This window comes from Scyliorhinus torazame, chromosome 7, assembly GCF_047496885.1.
Source record: "Scyliorhinus torazame isolate Kashiwa2021f chromosome 7, sScyTor2.1, whole genome shotgun sequence".
NCBI lineage: Eukaryota > Metazoa > Chordata > Chondrichthyes > Carcharhiniformes > Scyliorhinidae > Scyliorhinus > Scyliorhinus torazame.
Window position 1 is genome coordinate 46,908,192 of NC_092713.1, and position 22,139 is coordinate 46,930,330.

The 22,139-nt window shown below is 48.6% G+C and overlaps 1 protein-coding gene across 3 annotated transcripts in view; it reads left to right on the forward strand.

The window, feature by feature from the left end:
* Positions 1 to 494: 494 nt before the first annotated feature.
* Positions 495 to 22,139, forward strand: part of kdm4aa (lysine (K)-specific demethylase 4A, genome duplicate a) — a 129,176-nt gene continuing 107,531 nt past the window's right edge. Inside the window, exons 1-2 of one of the 3 annotated variants that reach the window (XM_072510644.1) lie at positions 495 to 576; positions 2,966 to 3,122. In XM_072510644.1, the coding sequence (XP_072366745.1) occupies positions 2,985 to 3,122 (138 nt within the window). In that variant the 5' untranslated portion in view covers positions 495 to 576; positions 2,966 to 2,984. Of the gene's footprint in view, positions 577 to 855; positions 1,029 to 2,965; positions 3,123 to 22,139 lie in introns of those variants that run through there. The other 2 variants (XM_072510643.1, XM_072510645.1) reach the window with 2 other exon arrangements.

Below are 22,139 nucleotides of genomic sequence, written 5' to 3' on the forward strand. Positions count from 1 at the left end.
TTTCCTCTGGGTTCAAGTGTCACATTTCGCTGCCGACAGCGCTTTATAAATTGTTGTTTGACAGGTGCTGATTGGCAGCTGGTGGGGATTAGAGGGAGGGCCCGCTGACTGGTTGACGACAGTGGACCCATCTCCGATTGGGTGGGTGGTGGAAACTGGATGTTTTGATTGGCTTTTCTCCGCATGCGGGCCTCTGATTGGTGATGGCAGTATCTGGCGCTGATTGGCTGTTGCTGTGGGATCCGGGTGGTTGATTGGCTGTTTTCGGGTGCGGGCCGCGAATTGATGATGGCAGTGCCGGCGCCGACTGGCTGTTGCTGTGGGGATCGGGTCGCTAATTGGCTGTTTTCGCGATGCGGCCCGCTGATTGGTGGTGGCAGTGCCTGGCGCTGATTGGCTCACATCGAAACACCAGGCGCTGATTGGTCTGCAGCGGAACGTCAGGCGCAGATTGGTTAATATCGGAAGGCGGGGCGCCGATTGGCTGGTGATGATTGGAAGGAGGCGGGTCGAAATGTCATTTTTTTTCCCTCAACAAATGAAGACGGTAGACGCCGAGGGAACAGGCGACGCTCGGTAATGTCGGACACCAGCCTCCACTGATATCTTGTGAAGGGCTTTTTAAAAAAAAAAATCTCCGGGCTCGGCTTGCTGTCACCGTCCGCGTTCCGTACAATTGTCGAATAGATTAATATTGATTTCCGGTTGTCGTAACTTGCGGCAACTTAACTTGCTTGAACAATGGGCTGACTGACAGGGCCGGCAGCCAATCGGGTCGACGCGCTGGCGTTGTTGTGACGTGCGCGGCGCGCGGCCCTCCAATCAGGAGGAGGCAGCGCCGAACGAAGGGGGCGGGGATTCCGGGGGTTTGGTTGAGGCGCACGATCGGCGGCGGCGGCCGCTGTGTCCCGAGTGGGGGAGTGGACGGGAAGGCCGGGCAGGCGGCGATGCGGGGGCGGCCTGCATCCTTCCCCTGAACAGTGTCGCCGGTTTCAGCTCCGTGTGGGCAAGTGAGACGCTGAGCCCAGGTGACCGCTTTTGTAAAACAATAGGAGAGAAGCGGGGCCCTGCCCGCTCCCCCCCGCACTCCCCCCCCCCGCACCCGGTCCCCCAGCGGCCACAAAGGGAATTGTGGCAGCAGCGGTTTAAAGAGCAAACCTCCCGGAGCCAAGCTCCCCGGCCCCAGCCGTCTGCCGAGCTGTTCCTTCCTCGGGACCGTGCGGTGGGGGTCGGAGCGCGGACGGGGAAGGGGCCCAGTCCTGGAGCGAGTGGAAACGAAAGCGGGCGGGGAGCGAGAGGGCGGCCCGGAGACAAAGGGAGGAACCGAGACCCCCTCTCCCAGCGTCAGGGTTTAATCCCAATCTCCCCAGGCCCCTCCCCAGCGTCAGGATTTAATCCCAATCTCCCCATGCCCGCCCACTCCCCAGAGTCAGGATTTAATCCCCATGCCCCCCTCCCCAGGGTCAGGATTTAATCCCAGCCCCCCCCTCCTTCCCCAGGGTCAGGATTTAATCCCAGCCCCCCCCCCCCTTCTCCAGGCTCAGGATTTAATCCCAGCCCTCCCTCTTCCCCCCCCCCCTTTCCCCAGGGTCAGGATTTAATCCCAGCCCCACCCCCTTCCCCAGGGTCAGGATTTAATCCCCCCTCTTCCCCCCCCCCTTCCTCAGGGTCAGGATTTAATCCCCCCCCTTCCTCGGGGCCAGGATTTAATCCCAGCACCCCCCCCCCTCCTTCCCCAGAGTCAGGATTTAATCCCGCCTTCCCCCCCCCCCCCCCCCAAATCAGGGTTTAATCCCAATCCACCTGGTCAGGATTTAATCCCAATTCCCTACGGTCAGGATTTAATCCCAATCCCCCCTGGTCAGGATTTAATCCCAATCTCCCCCCCCCCCCCCCCCCTGGTCAGGATTTAATCCCAATCTCTTTCCCCCCCCCCCCCCGGTTAGGATTTAATCCCAATCCCCCAGGGTCAGGAATTAATCCCAATCCCTGCCCCCCAGGGTCAGGATTAAATCCCTGCCCCAGGATTAAATCCCCCCATACCCCAAGGTTAGGGTTTAATCCCCCGTCCCCAGGGTCAGGGTTTAATTCCCCCTCCCTCCCCCAGGGTCAGGAGTTAATCCCCCCCCCCCCCCCCCCCCCGGCCGCCCTGGGTCAGGATGTAATCCCCCTCTCCCCCAAGGGTCAGAATCAATCCCACCTCCCATGGTCAGGGTTTAATCACCCCCAGGGTCAGGATTTAACCCCCCCCCCCCCCCGAGGTCAGGATTCAATCACAACCCCCTCGAGTGAGGATTTAATCCCGATACCTCTTTTACCACCCATACTCCCATTTCTCTCAAAATCAAAACCTGCCTCATGGTTAACATTCTGCAACGTTTATGCATAATGTTTTCTTTCCAATCGCATCACGTTTTCTTTGCTTCAGAATCGATGTGAAGATTAAATTTCTGTTGTAACCACAGCAGCCTTTTTGTCAGTGCATTGAATTTTCTTTGACTCCAATCTTTATATTAACGAAGATTTCTGAGCGATTTATTAATCCATTATTTATTCTTTTAATTTCCTCTGGCAATCTGATTTCCTTGTGTGTGCTTGTTATTTATGGCTTCCTCCTTGAGAGAGATCCGATAGCCAGTCATATATATTTAAGATCTTATTCCTAGTTTTATAATGTGCTGAACATTCCGAACATGCACTGATTCGTTATCTAAATTGCTATCAGAATTTTCCAATAAATGATGTTCTTGGACTTCCATCAGTGTTATAGATCCTGTACAAGTGGAATACCTAGTGCTGTTACCTGATATACACTCGTGTGGGAATGGTCAGTTGAAACTGGTAACCTTGGCTTAAAAAAATTCTGGTAGTTTTCTTACATGCCCTTAATATTTGTAAAAGTAAGTCTCATTACATGTAGTCTTTGGTTGTAATGTGTCAACTTGTGTAAATATTTGCATTGCAGGTGATTGATTTTGACAACCATGGCGTCAGATTCTGGAATGTCCAATCCCAGTTCTCGGATAATGACTTTTTATCCTACATTAGAGGAGTTCAAAAATTTCAGCCGTTACATTGCATATATAGAGTCACAAGGAGCCCACCGTGCTGGACTTGCAAAGGTAACCCGACAAATACACATTCTGTTATGTTTTCCTTTTGGGGAATGACTTGTACTGAATTTCCAATTCCAAAACGCTATTCCAAGTTATGAAGCTTGTGATTGTGGCACGTTGGGGACAGATTTGAATTTTGGCAATTGCTGGCCACAAGGGCTGTATAATCCGTGCAATTGCACAAGGCCCTAAGCCAGTGTGCTCTTAACTTGGAACGCTCTTTCGCTATTCTAAGAACTGGAGAATGGTTTCCAATTTGCTGATGGCAAAAAACAAATGTCTACAAGCATTAGCCAAAAGAGAGAATGATCAAATAAAAATGTCACTGTTCCAATACTCCATCTCCCTTGGAGTACACAGAAGGAGAATTCAAAATGTCCAATTCACCTAACAGCAAGTCTTTCAGGACTTGTGGGAGGAAACCCACGCAGACTCTGGAAGAATGTGCAGACTCCGCGCACACTCCTGGCGCTGTGAAGCCACAGTGCTAACCCACTGCTACAGGAAGGGTGGCACGGTGGCGTACTGCTTGGCACTGCTGCCTCACTGCACGGAGGACCCAGGTTTGATCCCGGCGCCTGGTCACTGTCCGTGTGGAGTTTGCACGTTCTCCCAGTGTCTGCGTGGGTCTCTTCCCCCACAACCCAAAGATGTGCAGGGTAGGTGGATTGACCACCCAAAATTGCCCCTTAATTGGAAACATTTTTTAAAAGAGGAGAGAAAGGAAACCTGGGCTTAGTTGCTGGATTTGTGTGGAAGGCAATGTAGAATTTTACTGAAACTGATGGTATCATCCCACATATTGGTCTGAAGCTCCAGTGTTCGGCATTTCACTCTAAATGCTTAAATTTATTCAGAAAACAAAATGGAGGAATGGGAGTTCCTCCCCCCAGCTCCGTCCCTCCTGCATCCCAAGATACTGAAAACCCACCCCCACCACCCGGAACAGCAACTCCCCTAGCCATCTCTCCTGCCCACAAGCATTAATCAGGAGCACCTCGCTTTTCCCCATGTTCCATTTATACCCCGAAAAACAGCCAAATTCCCTCACGGTCTCCATGATCTTATCAAAGCTGCCTCTATCGCCAGAGCAAAAACCAATGGGGAGTGTGGGTACCCCTGCCTCATCCCCCAATTCAGCCCAAAGTACTTTGAACGCGTCCTATTTCTCTGGACACTAGCCATCGGCGTCCTATACATCAGCCGAACACAATCCACGAAACCCTGGCCAAAGCCGAACCGACCCGCACCTCCAACAAATACGCCCACCCCACCTGGTCAAAAGCCTTCTCTGCATCCATTGCCACCACAACTTCTACCTCCTGGGCATCATAATGACATTGAGCAATCTGCTGTCACCCCTTCACAAGCCCTTTCTGGTCCTCTCCTATCAACCCCGGAACACAGTCCTCTATCTGTGACGCTGACGTCTTCGCATCCACGTGGGGTGGAGGTAGCTCCCCCTCGCCTCGTTATACATCCCCAGTAGCAGGTTCCCAGCTCACCGCCAAACCTCTTGTAAAAGTCAACTGGAAATCCATCCGGCCTTCCCCACCTCCATTGAATCTATGCAGTCCATCACCTCTCTCAGCCAAATTGAGGCCCCAACCCATGCTTCTTCTCCCTCTCCACCTGTGGGAGCTCCAGCCTGTCGAAGAACCGCCTCATGCCTGCCTCAGAGGCTCTGACTCATACAACCTTCTGTAGAAGGCTTCAAACATCCCATTCACCCCTTCTGGGTCCGACATCACCTTGCCTCTCTCATTCCTCACCGTTCTCCCTTGTCACTACCTGCTTCCTTAGTTGGTGCGTCAAATCCCCATAACACATATCCTGCCCCTCTGCAGTTGCCCTTCAGCCTTCCCGGGGACATCAACCCAAACTCCACCTGGAGCCTCTGTCTCTTTAATAGTCCCTCTGGCGCAACCAAATACCTCCGATCTGCCCTCAAAATCACATCCATGGGCCTCGCTCTCTGCCCATTCCACCCACTCCCTATGCGCCGAATAGTGAGAGAGATATGCCCCTGACTAGTCTTAAGTGCCTCCCACAACGTGGAGGCTGTAACCTCCCCATGTCATTCTGCTCCACATAACCTCGGAAGGCTACCCTCACCCTCTAGCACGCCTCCTCATCTGCTGTCAAGCCCGCATCTAACCTCCACTGTGGCCGCTGGGCCTCCCCTGAACCACCCGCAAATCCACCCAGTGCAGTGTGGTCAGATAACCGTGATCACGGAATACTGAGTCGGCCACCCCCGCCAACAGCGCCTTATCCATTACAAAAAATCAATCTGGAGTACACCCGGTGCGCACGTGAGAAGTACGAGAACGCCACCCCAAACCTCACAGGACCCCCCCCCCCCCCCCCCCCCCCCAAAGAAACCCGGTCCATGAACCCCCTCTGCTCTCCACCGCCGATATCTTCAATTACCAGGGACACGGCTGGTCCATCCTCGGCTCCAAACCAGTCTTAAATTATCATTACCCATTATCAACCGGTGCGTGTCCAGATCCGGCATCTTCCCGAACACCTGCCTCATAAAGTCCATGTCATCCCAATTTGGGGCATAGATGTTCACCAGGACCACAGGTGTCACCTCCAGCTTCTCATTAATCGTCACGTATCTACCCCCCAGGGTCAGCTACAATACCGCCTCTCTCCTCGCCTTCATGTCCAACCCCAGGTGGAGCACTACCCCACCCATCCCTTCCTCCACCTCGTCTGATCTCCCAGCTTCATGCGTCTCCTGAAGGAACACAAGGTGCACCTTCAAACACTTCCAAGTGTACAAAAATGCCCCCCCACCCCGGCCACCCTGGTCTGTGTCTCCACCCACTCTGGGCCCACAATTTATACAAAACGCCACTCCTAAGTTCAGTGTCCTCATACTCCTCCCAGTCCATAGTCTCTCCTAAAGTCCTTTTACCTCCTCCGGCGAGTCAAAATAAACTCTTCGAGTACATAACCCACAAAGGAGCGGGCTTACAGACCCCAAACCTCACCCCATTCTTGTCGAGGGCAGCCCTGATCCAGCTGTACCCAGCCCTCTGCTTGGCCAATTCCGCTCCCAGGTCCCGGTAGATACGCAGCTCGCTCTCCTCCCAAGTGTGCTTCTGGTCTGCCTCTCCCACCTCAGGATCTTCTCCTTGTCAAGGAAACGATGTAGCCTCACCAGCATTGCCCTCGGCAGCTCCCCCACCTGCGGCCGCCTCAGTGCCCTATGCGCTCGATCCACCTCTGTAGGATGGTGAAAGACCCCCTCCCCCATCAGCTTCTCCAGCACGTTCACCACATACTTGGCTGCATCCGCACCTTAAATGCCTTCAGGCATCCCCACAATCCGACGGTTTTGCCTCCTGGAATGGATTTCGAGATCCTCCAACTTCTCCCTCTCCTTTTCTGACAGCTTGTCAGCATCCCCATCTTCACCTCCAGTGAGGTCAGCCGATCCTCTTGCTCCCCACCAACTCCTCCACCTTTTGGATTGCCAGGCCCTGCGTTTCCAGCCTCTGCTCCACGTGCTCAGACGTCGCCTTAAGCAGCTCCACCACCAGGTTCTCTAAGGCCTCCTTCCTCTGCTGCTGTAACTTGCTGTTAAAGGATTCCACCAACTGCTGTGTAGGCGACTGGGTGGACAATGCTGCCCCTCTACACGCCACCATCTTCTCCTGTGTTGCACTACAAATACTCTCTTGCTCAAGCTGCTGTCTTTTTCTCGCTGGCACTTCTTGTCCGATGAGCATAAACCAGTTCCACCAGTTTTACATTCCCTCGGTGTTCATGCACCTTCTGCCATCTAACACCACCTAACTAGGGTGGGGAAAGACCAAACAAATCCACCAAATCTGCGACCAGTCACTCCATGGCCACCACTGAAAGTGCACCAATGTGAACCATGACCTCTGACTGTTCACCCCCCCAGAATGCCCCGCAGCCGTTTCGTGACACCCTGGCACCTGGGAGGCAACACTCCATCCTGGAGTCACGTCTATGGCCACAGAAATAGCTATCTGCACATGTCCCTATTGAGCATCTACTATTTCTCTTGTACCCTTACTCCTCCCCCATTGTGCAGCTGAGCCACGCACAGTGCCGTGAGCCAAGCTCTGGTTGCAGTCCCCAGAGGAACTGTCACTCCATTTTCCAACACCCAAAAATGGTTCTCGAGTGAGATGCACTCGGGCTTTCCTGACTACCTCCCTGCCCGCCCTCTCTGACTGGTGGTCACCCATTCCCTCTCCGACTGCAATTCCTAAAGTTGCCGGGTGACTGACTAAAAACGTGCTATCCATGAACTTCTCTACTTGATGATGCACAACCAGCTCTCAAGGTGGTCAAACCATTGCCACTTGCTGTAAATGTGGTCATCCAGACTGCATGGAGCGTCTAGGAATTCCCATATCCTGCAGGCCATGCAAAACCTGGGACTGAGCAGTTATGGGCCAGGTTTTAGAGAACCCCAAAGTGTATCATGGAGTTCACCTGACCCACAACTTTTACTAGATTGTGGTATGGGGAGCACACGGCCCACTCTACAGGTGTGGTACAGCAGAAATGGAAAAGTAGTTTTTAAAGCAAAACAATGTTTATTCTATGAACTCAAGTTAACCTTTTTTAAACATAGTGAACATCTTAGCAACCATTAATTCAAATACCACCCCCAAAGACTAAAACACTAAGTAAACCTTTAAGCTTTCCTTTTTAACATCCATACGACTTAAAAACAAAACCTTTATCAGAAGCACATCAGGTTAAAGTCATGACTGAAACCATTTATAATTCTGAATTCCCCAAATGATCAAGAGGTAGTCTTTTGATGGCAGAGAGAACAGCAGTACACCTGCTTGGTCTGGCTTCAGCTCCAACACTGAAAACGAAACTAAAACACACTCTGCAGCCTGCTCAAAAACGAAAGTAAAAAGCTGACAGACAGCCCAGCTCCACCCACATTCTGACATCACTGCAGTAGTAAACTCCCATTTCTTAAAGGTACTCTCACGACAGATATTTACATACACACTCATTTATAAGCACCCATTTCCTAAAGGTACTCTCACATGACACCTCCCACCAAGAAAAAGAAATGAACCATCAACTTCAAGATAGTTTCATTTTTCATCTTTTCACTATCCTTTAAGAAATGCACACAGTAAATATACTTTTGTTTAAAAAACAACAACACATGCAAACAGGTACAATAATATAGTCAATTTTTCCCCCGTTTTTCTTCCTCCAACTGAAAACCTTCTTGATTGACAGTCTCTTTGAACAAGAAGGTCCTTGGACGGTCCGTCCATTTCTCTACGTCTCGGCATTTCTCTTTAAAGTCAGATACTTTAGTTCAATCTGATCACAGAATCCCTTGTAATTCTCCAACACAGGAGAATTGGTTATAACAGCTTTCAGGCAGTCAAATACCTGTTGAAACTCCGCTGCCCATTGAAATTTTCGATGTTTCTTCAGCAAGTCCATCAGTGGAGCAACCACGCTACAAAATGATTGCACAAATGTTCGATCAAATCCACTCATGCCAAGAAATCGCATTCTTTCCCTTCGTCTTGAGGTTATCGGAAACTCAATAACTGTTGGTTTCACATCCCGTGTGACCATTCGACCCTGTCCAATTGTATGGCCAAGGAAAGTGACTATGGCTTTTCCAAATTCACTTTTGGCTAGGTTTATCACTAATCCCGCCTCCTGAAGTCGATCGAATTACTCCATCAGATGTTTTACATGTTCTTTCCATGTCTGGCTGAAAATTACCAGATCATCGATGTATACCGCACAATTGGGTAATCCTGAAACAACTTTGTTAGTTAACTGTTGAAATGTGGCTGGGGCATTTTTATGCCAAATGGCATAACTTTGAATTGGTATATCCATCTGGAGTCACAAAAGCTGAAATCTCCTTCGCCCTTTCGGATAAAGGCACCTGCCAGTAACCTTTTAAGTAAATCCAGTTTGGAAATAAAAGCTGATTGTCCCACTTTCTCAATGCAATCCTCCAAACGTGGGATAGGATAAGAGTCCGTTCTTGTAACTGCATTAACCTTTCTATAGTCCACACACAACCGTCTGGTTTAGGTACCATCACTATGGGTGAGCTCCATTGGCTGCAACCCACTTCAATTATGCCATTTTGAAGCATACTCTCAATCTCTTTGTTAACCTGTGCCAATTTTAAAGGGTTAAGTCTGTATGGATGTTGTTTGATTGGAACAGCATTTCCCACATCTACATCATGTATAGCCATTTTAATACTTCCCAATTTATCTCTACAAACTTGCCCACGTGATAGCAATAACTTTTTCCGGTCAGTTTGTTTTTCCTCTGGAAGGTAACTCAACAATTTATCCCAATTTTTAAGAACATCCTCGTTTTCCAATTTAATTTTAGGTATGTCAAATTCACAGTCATCTGGTTTTGATTCGTCACTTTGAGTTAGAATCATTAAAACCTCCTCCTTTTGCTCTCCTTCCCTTTCAAAGTATCTTTTAAGCATATTCACATGACACACTCGGTGAGTCTTCTTTCTATCTGGGGTTTGTACCACGTAACTCACCTCACTTAATTTCCTTTCAATCTGATAAGGTCCACAAAACCTAGCTTTTAAAGGTTCACCACCACTGGTAACAACTTTATCTCCACTGGCAAAACTACGAACTTTGGATTTCTTGCCCGCTACCCGTTTCATCACATTTTGTGCAACTTTTAAATGTTGTCTAGCCAATTCACCTCTCTTCAATCGTTCCCTAAAATGTGACACGTAATCCATTAATGTAATTTCCGATTTCTCACTCACCAATTTTTCCTTAATCAATTTAAGTGGTCCTCTTACCTCATGACCAAAAATTTGTTCAAAAGGACTGAATTTGGTTGACTCATTAGGTGCATCCCTAATTGCAAACAGTACGAATGGAATTCCTTTATCCCAATCCTCTGGATAATCTTGACAAGCCCTCAACATTGTCTTTAATGTCTGATGCCACCTTTCTAACGCTCCCTGCGATTCTGGATGGTATGCAGTTGATTTAAATTGTTTCATTCCTAAGTTATCCATAACTTCTTTGAATAATCTTGAAGTAAAATTTGATCCTTGATCCGATTGTATTTCTGTGGGTAGTCCATATCTGGTAAAGAATTTAAGTAACTCCTCCACAATCTTTTTAGCTGTAATATTATGTACTGGAATGGCCTCTGGAAACCTAGTAGACACATCCATTAAAGTCAAAAGATATTGATTCCCACTTTTTGTTTTCGGAAGCGGTCCTACACAATCAATTATGACCCTTGTAAAAGGTTCCTCAAATGCTGGAATGGGTATTAAGGGCACTGGTTTCATCACTGCTTGAGGTTTCCCTATCACTTGACATGTGTGACATGATTGACAAAATGTAACTACATCTTTATGTAGTCCAGGCCAATAAAAATGTTTTTGTATTTCAGCTTGAGTTTTCCTTATTCCTAAATGACCTCCCACTGGTACCTCATGTGCAACTCTCAACACCTCCTTTCTTTGCCCTACCGGCAATACTACTTGATGAACTTCTGCCCACTTTTCATCCACCTACATATGTACAGGTCTCCATTTTCTCATCAAGACATCACTTTTACGGTAATAACACTCTGGCATACACTCAGATTCCTCTTCTGTGTATGCCTTCTGATACATCCGTTTTATTTCTATGTCTTTCTGTTATAACTCCGCCAATTTTCCTGAACTGAAAATATCCGCCTCATCCTCCACCTGTTCTTTTCAGCCATCTGATCAAAAATCGTTTCTGAGAATTGCACTTCACCTTTATCTTCACTCGCTGATTTCTCCTCTTGTCTTAACCTGTGACTTTGCGACCTTGTTACTACACAATCCTGAAAAATCCCAGGATATTCGTCCTTCAACACTTCAGTTGTCTGATTTTCCACTGGCTTACCCACCACAGTAGGCATCACTCCCACCTGCGATCCAGCTATATCATTACCCAAGATAAACTGTATTCCTGGACAAGATAGTTTCTCTATTACTCCTAATACCACTTCACCACTCTTCACTGGACTTTCCAACCGTACCTTATATAATGGAACACTACTCCTTTCACCTGAATTCCACATATTACCACCTTTTCTGGCAACATTCTTCCCAAACTACATAACTCCTCATCTCTTACCATTAAAGATTGACTAGCTCCCGTACCTCTTAAAATTGTGACTTCTTTACCTGTTCCTCCTGATACATATGAGTAAACTTTACCCACACAAGTAAATTCTTTAAAGGGATCTGGCACCTTCTTATCAATCACCTCTTGATCAGGCTGTACAATCTTTTGCACCTCCTTCGCTTCACTTGGGCTTTCCTTTACCACTTTAACAAACCCCACTGTCTTATCCTGTTTTATCACATCAGCCTTCCCAGTGCTTTTCTTCAACCACCAACACTGTGACTTTACATGGCCTAGTTTATTGCAGTGAAAACATTTGAAACTTTTCATTTCCTTTCCACCCTCCTGGATTTATTTTTTAATCTGAAGTACACTCTCCTTATTATCTCCCAGCAGATCACCTTTACTTTTAAAAGCACCCACAATATGCTCACCCATCACTGTCTTTAAGTTCACAAAGCCAATCCAATAGATAGACTTTGTTATCCCTCTCAAGCCCCCAATTTGTTATGGGCCAGGGTTTAAAGAACCCCAAAGTGTATCATGGAGTTCACCTGACCCACAACTTTTACTAGATTGTGGTATGGGGAGTACACGGCCCACTCTACAGGTGTGGTACAGCAGAAATGGAAAAGTAGTTTTTAAAGCAAAACAATGTTTATTCTATGAACTCAAGTTAACCTTTTTAAAACATAGTGAACATCTTAGCAACCATTAATTCAAATACAACCCCCAAAGACTAAAACACTAAGTAAACCTTCATGCTTTCCTTTTTAACAGCTTAAAACAAAACCTTTATCAGAAGCACATCAGGTTAAAGTCATGACTGAAACCATTTATAATTCTGAATTCCCCAAATGATCAAGAGGTAGTCTTTTGATGGCAGCGAGAACAGCAGTACACCTGCTTGGTCTGGCTTCAGCTCCAACACTAAAAACAAAACTAAAACACACCCTGCAGCCTGCTCAAAATCGAAAGTATAAAGCTGACAGACAGCCCAGCTCCACCCACTCTCTGACATCACTGCAGTAGTAAACACCCATTTCTTAAAGGTACCCTCACTACAGATATTTATATACACACCCATTTATAAACACCCATTTCTTAAAGGTACTCTCACTTGACAGAGCTCTTCAGTCATATGGTTAGAAAACACTTGGGTTAAATTTATTCCAAGTAGAAATATTATTTTCTTTTTTTATCATCAATTTAGGTACCCAGTTCATTTTTTTCCAATTAAGAGGTAATTTAGTGTGGCCAATCCACCTACCCTGCACATCTTTGGGTTGTGGGGTGAGATCCACGCAGGCATGGGTAGAATGTGCAAACTCCAGTTGAAGAATTATTTAAGTTATTTTTAAACTAGCAAGAGCTCTTCTTAATGTAGCTTTAAAACAGCTTGCTAATTAGCTTTCTCCTTTGTAGCCTCTCCTCTAGCTCCATTGTTCTTCTCTTGCACTCTCCTCTAGGTACTGCCCATTTTCATAATAATAACCTTTTATTGTCACAAGTATGAAGTTACTGTGAAAAGCTCCTAGTTGCCACTCTCTCGGGGCTCTTTATTGACGTCCCCGCTCTCTCTCGTGCTTCCCAGACTGCTTCACTGTGATGCTGACTTCAGGATACGACGGACTCCCGACTGCTTCACTATGATGCTGACATGCAGGAAATGCTAAATGATAGTATTTGGAATTTATTTTTGCTCAGTAAAATCTAGGAACCTGAAAACAAATATTTGGGGCCCCTGCAAAGTTAAACTTACAGTATTTCAAAGTTTTTGTCTTCTAATTTAAGGAGGAATATATTTGCATTAGAGGCAGCTTAGAGAAGGTTCACAAGGCTGATTCTTGGGATGAGTGGTTGTCTTGTGAGAAAAGGTTGAAGAGATTGGGCCTGTACTTAACGTTTAGAAGAGTGGGAGGTGGGGGTTCCGGGTGCGGCGATGACCAGCTGAGTCGCACGTTTCGGCAGCTCCCTGTGAAACGGACTTTTAGGCTCTTGATAGGAGCCCCAACGGCAATTTTGACGGCTAAAAACACTGTGCGGTAAACCAGAAGGGAATCCCCCCTGGACACGGATGGAAAAAGGAGGAGAGAGTGGCCAGATTGCAGTGGATCCTTTAGAACAGCGGCAAGGAAGGCATGCAAAAACCAAGATGGCGTCGGAAGGTGGCAGTTTAACATGGGGCCCTGAACAACAAGAGTTCTTGAAATGCTGTGTGGAAGAGATCAAAAAGGAAATGAAGAAAGAGCTGTTGGCCCCGATAGTACAGGCGATCGAAGGGCTAAAGGAGGAACAAAAGACCCAGGAGCGGGAGCTTCGGGTCGTGAAGGCAAAGGCAGCAGAGAATGAGGACGATATCTAGGGCCTGGTGGTGAAGACGGAGACGCAGGAGGCACATCAGAAACTGTGTGGAAAGGTTGGAGGCACTGGAAAACAATGCAAGGAGGAACAACCTGAGGATTCTTGGTCTTCCTGAAGGTGTGGAGGGAGCGGACGTCGGGGCATATGTGAGCACGATGCTGCACTCGTTAATGGGAGCAGAGGCCCCGGCGGGTCCGTTGGAGGTGGAGGGAGCATACCGAGTGATGGCGCGAGGACCGAGAGCAGGAGAAATTCCCAGAGCCATAGTGGTGAGATTCCTCCGTTTTAAGGATAGAGAAATGGTCCTTAGATGGGCAAAGAAAACTCGGAGCAGTAAATGGGAGAACGCGGTGATCCGCGTTCATCAAGACTGGAGTGCGGAGGTGGCGAGAAGGAGGGCGAGCTTTAATCGGGCCAAGGCGGTGCTTCATAAAAAGAAGATAAAATTTGGAATGCTGCAACCGGCAAGACTGTGGGTCACATATCGAGGGAGGCACCACTACTTTGAGACGGCGGATGAAGCGTGGACTTTTATTGTGGAAGAAAAACTGGAATGAGCGGGTTATTAAAAAGAACGTTCGAACAAAGTGGTGGGGCGAATGTGGGGGGCAAAGAGGGGTTTTATGTACTAATCCTGCGATGTGGTAACTTTTCTCTCTCCCACAGGTGGTGATGGGGGGAGGTGGAGGAGATGGGGCGTTGGCCATTGGGGGCGGGGCCAAGGGAGAAGCGTGGGCTTGGTTCCCGCGCTATGATAATCATGGCGGGAATAGAGAAGCAGGAAGGAGGGGGCGTCGCACGGTGCGAGCCGAGGTCACGGGGGGGAAGCCGAGGTCAGCCAGAGTTTGCTGACTTCTGGGAGCAACATGGGGGGAGTAATTACGCTAGCGGGGGATCTAGCGGGGGGGGGGGTGGGAGGGGGGAATTACTGGGTTGCTGCTGCTGGGGAGAGGGGGGAGCTGGTATGGGAGAGGATGGGCGGGGGGGCACCGCCTGGGGGAGATACAGCTGCGTGGGAACCGGGTGAGGAGCTGGAAAAAGGTGATGGCTAATCGACAAGGGGGGGGGGGGTAGGAAGCCCCCCAACTCGGCTGATCACGTGGAACGTGAGAGGGCTGAACGGGCTGATAAAGAGGGAACGGGTACTCGCACACCTTAAGAAACTTAAGGCAAATGTGGTTATGTTACAGGAAACGCACCTGAAACTGATAGACCAGGTTAGGCTACGCAAAGGATGGGTGGGGCAGGTGTTCCATTCGGGGCTAGATGCGAAAAACAGGGGGGTGGCTATATTAGTGGGGAAGCGGGTAATGTTCGAGGCAAAGACTATAGTGGCGGATAACGGGGGCAGATACGTGATGGTGAGTGGCAAACTACAGGGAGAGACGGTGGTTTTGGTAAGCGTATATGCCCCGAACTGGGATGATGCCAATTTTATGAGGCGGATGCTAGGACGCATTCCGGACCTAGAGATGGGAAAGCTGATAATGGGGGGAGATTTTAATACGGTGTTGGAACCAGGGCTGGATAGGTCGAAGTCCAGGACTGGAAGGAGGCCGGCAGCAGCCAAGGTACTTAAAGATTTTATGGAGCAGATGGGAGGTGTAGACCCGTGGAGATTTAGCAGACCTAGGAGTAAGGAGTTCTCGTTTTTCTCCTATGTCCATAAAGTCTACTCGCGAATAGACTTTTTTGTGCTGGGTAGGGCATTGATCCCGAAGGTGAGGGGAACGGAGTATACGGCTATAGCCATTTCGGATCACGCTCCACACTGGGTGGACTTGGAGATAGGGGAGGAAACAGGAGGGCGCCCACCCTGGAGAATGGACATGGGACTAATGGCAGATGAGGGTGTGTGTCTAAGGGTGAGGGGGTGCATTGAAAAGTACTTGGAACGCAATGATAATGGGGAGGTCCAGGTGGGAGTGGTCTGGGAGGCGTTGAAGGCGGTGGTTAGAGGGGAGCTGATATCAATAAGGGCACATAAAGGGAAGCAGGAGAGTAAGGAACGGGAGCGGTTGCTGCAAGAACTTTTGAGGGTGGACAGACAATATGCGGAAGCACCGGAGGAGGGACTGTACAGGGAAAGGCAAAGGCTACATGTAGAATTTGACTTGCTGACTACAGGCACTGCAGAGGCACAGTGGAGGAAGGCACAGGGTGTACAGTACGAATATGGGGAGAAGGCGAGCAGGTTGCTGGCACACCAATTGAGGAAAAGGGGAGCAGCGAGGGAAATAGGGGGAGTGAGGGATGAGGAAGGAGAGATGGAGCGGGGAGCGGAGAGAGTGAATGGAGTGTTCAAGACATTTTATAAAAAATTATATGAAGCTCAACCCCCGGATGGGAGGGAGAGAATGATGGGCTTCTTGGATCGGCTGGAATTTCCCAAGGTGGAAGAGCAGGAAAGGGTGGGACTGGGAGCACAGATCGAGGTAGAAGAAGTGGTGAAAGGAATTAGGAGCATGCAGGCGGGAAAGGCCCCGGGACCGGATGGATTCCCAGTCGAATTCTATAGAAAATATGTGGACTTGCTCGCCCCGGTACTGACGAGGACCTTTAATGAGGCAAAGGAAAGGGGACAACTGCCCCCGACTATGTCTGAAGCAACGATATCGCTTCTCTTAAAGAAGGAAAAGGACCCGCTACAATGCGGGTCCTATAGACCTATTTCCCTCCTAAATGTAGATGCCAAGGTCCTGGCCAAAGTAATGGCAATGAGAATAGAGGAATGTGTCCCGGGGGTGGTCCACGAGGACCAAACTGGGTTTGTGAAGGGGAGACAGCTGAACACGAATATACGGAGGTTGTTAGGGGTAATGATGATGGCCCCACCAGAGGGAGAAACGGAGATAGTAGTGGCGATGGATGCCGAGAAAGCATTTGATAGAGTGGAGTGGGATTATTTGTGGGAGGTGTTGAGGAGATTTGGTTTTGGAGAGGGGTATGTTAGATGGGTGCAGCAGTTGTATAGGGCCCCAGTGGCGAGCGTGGTCACGAATGGACGGGGATCTGCATATTTTCGGCTCCATAGAGGGACAAGGCAGGGATGCCCTCTGTCCCCATTATTGTTTGCACTGGCGATTGAGCCCCTGGCGATAGCGTTGAGGGGTTCCAAGAAGTGGAGGGGAGTACTTAGGGGAGGAGAAGAGCACCGGGTATCTTTGTATGCGGACGATTTGCTACTATACGTGGCGGACCCGGCGGAGGGGATGCCAGAAATAATGCGGATACTTGGGGAGTTTGGGGATTTTTCAGGGTATAAATTGAACATGGGGAAAAGTGAGTTGTTTGTGGTGCATCCAGGGGAGCAGAGTAGAGAAATAGAGGACCTACCGTTGAGGAAGGTAACAAGGGACTTTCGTTACCTGGGGATCCAGATATCTAAGAATTCGGGCACATTGCATAGGTTAAATTTAACGCGGTTGGTGGAACAAATGGAGGAGGATTTCAAGAGATGGGATATGGTATCCCTGTCAATGGCTGGGAGGGTGCAGGCGGTTAAGATGGTGGTCCTCCCGAGATTCCTCTTTGTGTTTCAGTGCCTCCCGGTGGTGATCACGAAGGCTTTTTTAAAAAGGATTGAAAAGAGCATCATGGGTTTTGTGTGGGCCGGGAAGACCCTGAGAGTGAGGAAGGGATTCTTACTGCGTAGCAGGGATAGGGGGGGGGCTGGCACTACCGAGCCTAAGTGAGTATTATTGGGCCGCTAATATTTCAATGGTGAGTAAGTGGATGGGAGAGGAGGAGGGAGCGGCGTGGAAGAGATTAGAGAGGGCGTCCTGTAGGGGGACTAGCCTACAGGCTATGGTGACAGCCCCATTGCCGTTCTCACCGAGGAACTACACCACAAGCCCGGTGGTGGTGGCTACACTGAAGATTTGGGGACAGTGGAGACGGCATAGGGGAAAGACTGGAGCCTTGGGGGGGTCCCCGATAAGAAACAACCATAGGTTTGCCCTGGGGGGAATGGATGGGGGATATGGAATGTGGCAAAGAGCAGGAATAACGCAACTGAAAGATCTGTTTGTGGATGGGAAGTTCGCGAGTCTGGGAGCGCAGACCGAGAAATATGGGTTGCCCCAAGGGAATGCATTCAGGTATATGCAACTGAGGGCTTTTGCGAGGCAACAGGTGAGGGAATTCCCGCAGCTCCCGACACAAGAGGTGCAGGACAGAGTGATGTCAAAGACATGGGTGGGGGATGGTAAGGTGTCAGATATATATAGGGAAATGAGGGACGAAGGGGAGACTATGGTAGATGAACTAAAAGGGAAATGGGAAGAAGAGCTGGGGGAGGAGATCGAGGAGGGGCTGTGGGCAGATGCCCTAAGCAGGGTAAACTCGTCGTCCTCGTGTGCCAGGCTAAGCCTGATTCAGTTTAAGGTATTACACAGGGTGCATATGACTGGAGCACGGCTCAGTAAATTTTTTGGGGTGGAGGATAGGTGTGCGAGGTGCTCGAGAAGCCCAGCGAATCATACCCATATGTTTTGGTCATGCCCGGCACTACAGGGGTTTTGGATGGGGGTGACAAAGGTGCTTTCAAAAGTAGTGGGAGTCCGGGTCGAACCAAGCTGGGGGTTGGCTATATTTGGGGTTGCACAAGAGCCGGGAGTGCAGGAGGCGAGAGAGGCCGATGTTTTGGCCTTTGCGTCCCTAGTAGCCCGGCGCAGGATATTGCTAATGTGGAAAGAAGCCAAGCCCCCGGGGGTGGAGACCTGGATAAATGACATGGCGGGGTTTATAAAGCTAGAGCGGATTAAGTTCGTCCTAAGGGGGTCGGCTCAAGGGTTCACCAGGCGGTGGCAACCGTTCGTCGAATACCTCGCAGAAAGATAGACGGAATGGGAAAAATAAGGCAGCAGCAGCAGCCCAGGATCGGGGGGGTGGGGGGGTGGGTGGGGGGGGGGCGGGGGGGGGGGTGGGTGGGGCGGGGGTGGGGGGGGGTGGGTGGGGCGGGGGTGGGGGGGGGTTGGGGGGGGGGGTGGGGCGGGGGGGGGTTGGGGGGGGGCGGGGGGAGGGGGGGGTTGGGGGGGGCGGGGGGTGGGGGGTGGGGAGGGGGTCGGGGGGGTGGGGGTGGGGGGGTGGGGGGCGGGTGCGGGGGGGTGGGGGTGGGGGTGGGGGGGGCGGGGGGCGGTAGGGGGGGGGTGTGGGGGCGGGGGGGGGGGGGTGGGGGGGCGGGGCGGGGGGGGGGAGGAGGAACCAGAAGGACTCTCAGGGTTGTTAATATATACTGTATAGTATGTATAGGTCGTTGCTACAGATAATTATATATTGGACTGTTAAATTATATTTTTGGAGAGTGTTACTTGTGACAAGGCAGTTGCCAATTAGGGCTAGTTTTCATTTTTGTTATTTATTATTTATTCATTTTTTGTTTATAAAATAGGTCATTGTTATTTGTGTTGTTATAATATTGTGTAAAGGATGCACAATGTACTGTGTTGGTTGACCAAAAATTTTCAATAAAATATTTAATAAAAAAAAGAAGAGTGGGAGGTTATCTTACTGAAACCTGCAAGGTTCTAATGGAGCTTGACAGGGTGGATGCTGAGAGAATGTTTTCGTTGTGAGGAAGTCCAGAAACCAGGGGGGATCTCCCATTTAAGGTGGACATGAAGAGGAATTTCTTTGAGGGTCATTAATATGTGAAATTCTCTGTCCCAGTGAGCAGTGGAGGCTGGGTCACTGAATATTTTTGTGTTGGAGTTGGACAGATTTTTGATTGATGAGAATGTCCAGGGTTAAGGGTGGGAAGGCAGGAAAGTGGCATTGAATCCATAATCGGATCAGCCATAATGTTGAATGATTGAGCAGGCTTGAGGGCCATTCGGCCTACTCTTTCTTCTGTGACACTATTGCAGCTGCCTGTGACCTGTTAGCACATGGTGCAGCTGGATATTGGATGTTTTGCACCATGGTTAACCACTGGCCCTAGGAGTAGGTGTCTAAGTGATATAATGTTGTAATGCACACCCAGCCGAGTCAGTATAATTTAGCAGCACCAACCGAGATGAAATGCAAAACTATTTCAAGTGAAATATTAATAATGACAATTTTCCAAATTTGGTATGTCTCCAGTTTGATCAACTGTATGAAAAATAGTTCTTCAAAATGTGCCATCATTGAATATTGTAATAATGTTACTGTTTGATATTTTGAAACAAAACGTTATGGTGAATTAAGTATTTAGTTGATTTATGAAGTTGAATTAGAACTTCCCAAATCTCAACAGTTGCTGCTAACCATGGCCACTTTAGGTTAAATTTGAGTTGCCATGTAATGTGTACAAAGGGTAAAAAAGACAGTTGTTACCATCAAAGCATGTTGTGATGAACTCTTAGTACTAGTGTTCTTTTTTGAATGTCTTGTCTTTTATTTCCCTAGTTTTTTGTTCCAGAGTCTCTTTCATGAGGTTACTCATGCTGACCATTGACCAGAAACCTGTCCTGGGCCAGCCACATAATTGAGGTTATAAGAGTTGGCCAGAAGTTGAATATTATGTGGCGAGTGATTAGCCACTTGGCTCCCCTAAACCTGAACAATATCTGCAAGGCAAAAGTCAAGAGTGTGATGGAGTACCCCCCGTTTGCAGCTCAAACAGATCGTTTAGTACATGAAAATACATAAAAGGGCAACATAAGGTCCACAATGCAAATACATAGACACCGGCATCGGGTGAAGCATACAGGCGTGTAGTATTAATCAGGTCAATTCATAAGAGGGTCGTTTAGGAGTCTGGTGGGGAAGAAGCTGTTTTTGAATCTGTTTGTGCGTGTTCTCAGACTTTTGTATCTCCTGCCCGATGGAAGACGTTGGAAGAGTCAGTAAGCCGGGTGGGAGGCATCTTTGATTATGCTGCCCACTTTCCCCAGGCAGCGGGAGGTGTAGATGCAGTGAATGGATGGGAGGCAGGTTCATGTGATGGACTGGGTGGTGTTCACGACTCTCTGAAGGTTCTTGCGGTCTTGGGTCGAGCAGTTGCCATACCAGGCTGTGATGTAGCCAGATAGGATGCTTTCTATGGTGCATCTGTAAAAGGTGGTAAGAGTCTATGTGGATATGCCGAACTTCCTTAATTTCCTGAGGAAGTATAGGCACTGTTGCGCTTTCTTGGTGGTAGCGTCGACGTGGGTAGACCAGGACAGATTTTTGGTGATGTGCACTCTTAGGAATTTGAAGCTGTTAACCATCTCCACATTGGCACCGTTGATGCAGACAGGGGTATGTACAGTACTTTGCTTCCTGAAGTCAATGACCAGCTCTTTAGTTTTGCAGTCATTGAGGGATAGATTGTTGTCGTTGCACCACTCTACTAGGTTCTCTATCTACCCTTGAGCTGAGTGGCTCACCAGGCAATTTCAGAGGGTAGTTACGAGGAAAAATTGTTTCCTTAGTTGCTGTTCCAAGCAGCTTGGGAATGTGAAGAGTTCATTATACGGATTTTCTCCCAAAAAGTGATAGTGGGGCACAGTGGTTAGCACTGCTGCCTCACAGTGGCAGGGACCTGGTCTTGATATTGACCTCGGGCAGAGTTTGTATGTTCTCCCCGTGTCTTCGTGGATTTCCACATTCCAAAGGTGTAAAAGTTGGGTGGATTGGCCATGTTAAATTACCCCTAGTGTCCAAACGATTGGGTGGGGGCATAGGGATAGGGTGGAGGCTTGGGCCTAGGTAGGGTGCTCTTTAGAGGGTCGGTGCAGACTCAGTGGGTCCCTTCTGCACTGTCGGGATTCTCTGCATTTTAAAAAATATTTCCTGTAGCTTTTCAAATTCTGAAAGCGTTTATTTTGACCTTGCCATTCAAGTCTCAGAGGCCTTTGTTTAATGATCTTTTTTATATTCAAATCTCATGTGTCAATTAAACTAATCTTGTGAAGGAACAGTTCACAATATTGGAACTCCAGGGTTCCAACTGGATGCATATAGTGTGAAGTTATCCATGCTGTATTGGGACTAGCTAATTAATCTATCCGTAGTAGAATAATTTGGAAAGAAGATTGGGATAAATAACTGATGGCATTCCTAATTAGGACCCTTGTGTCCAGTTCACATGTTGCTGTTCGAATGAAAATCACAGACACCTATTACATGATGCCTATACTTTTCATTGTGACATGGTACACGTGACAATAAACAAATCTAAGTGTGGGAATAAAGGCATTTTAAACACAAGTATATTTGTATAAGTGGCAAACCTAGGCTCTTCAGTGCTCTAGATTGGCATTTCCAGGTACCTGTAGCTATTTAAAAAAGAAACATTTTTTTATAAATTTAGATTACCCAATTCATTTTTTCCAATTAAGGGGCAATTTTAGCGTGTCCAATCCACCTACCCTGCACATCTTTGCATTGTGGGGGCGAAACCCACACAAACATGGGGAGAATGTGCAAACTCTACACGGACAGTGACCCAGAGCTGGGATCGAACCTGGGACCTCAGCACTGTTGCACCACCGTGCTGCCCTTACCTGTAGCTATTTTTAAACTGTTGAGA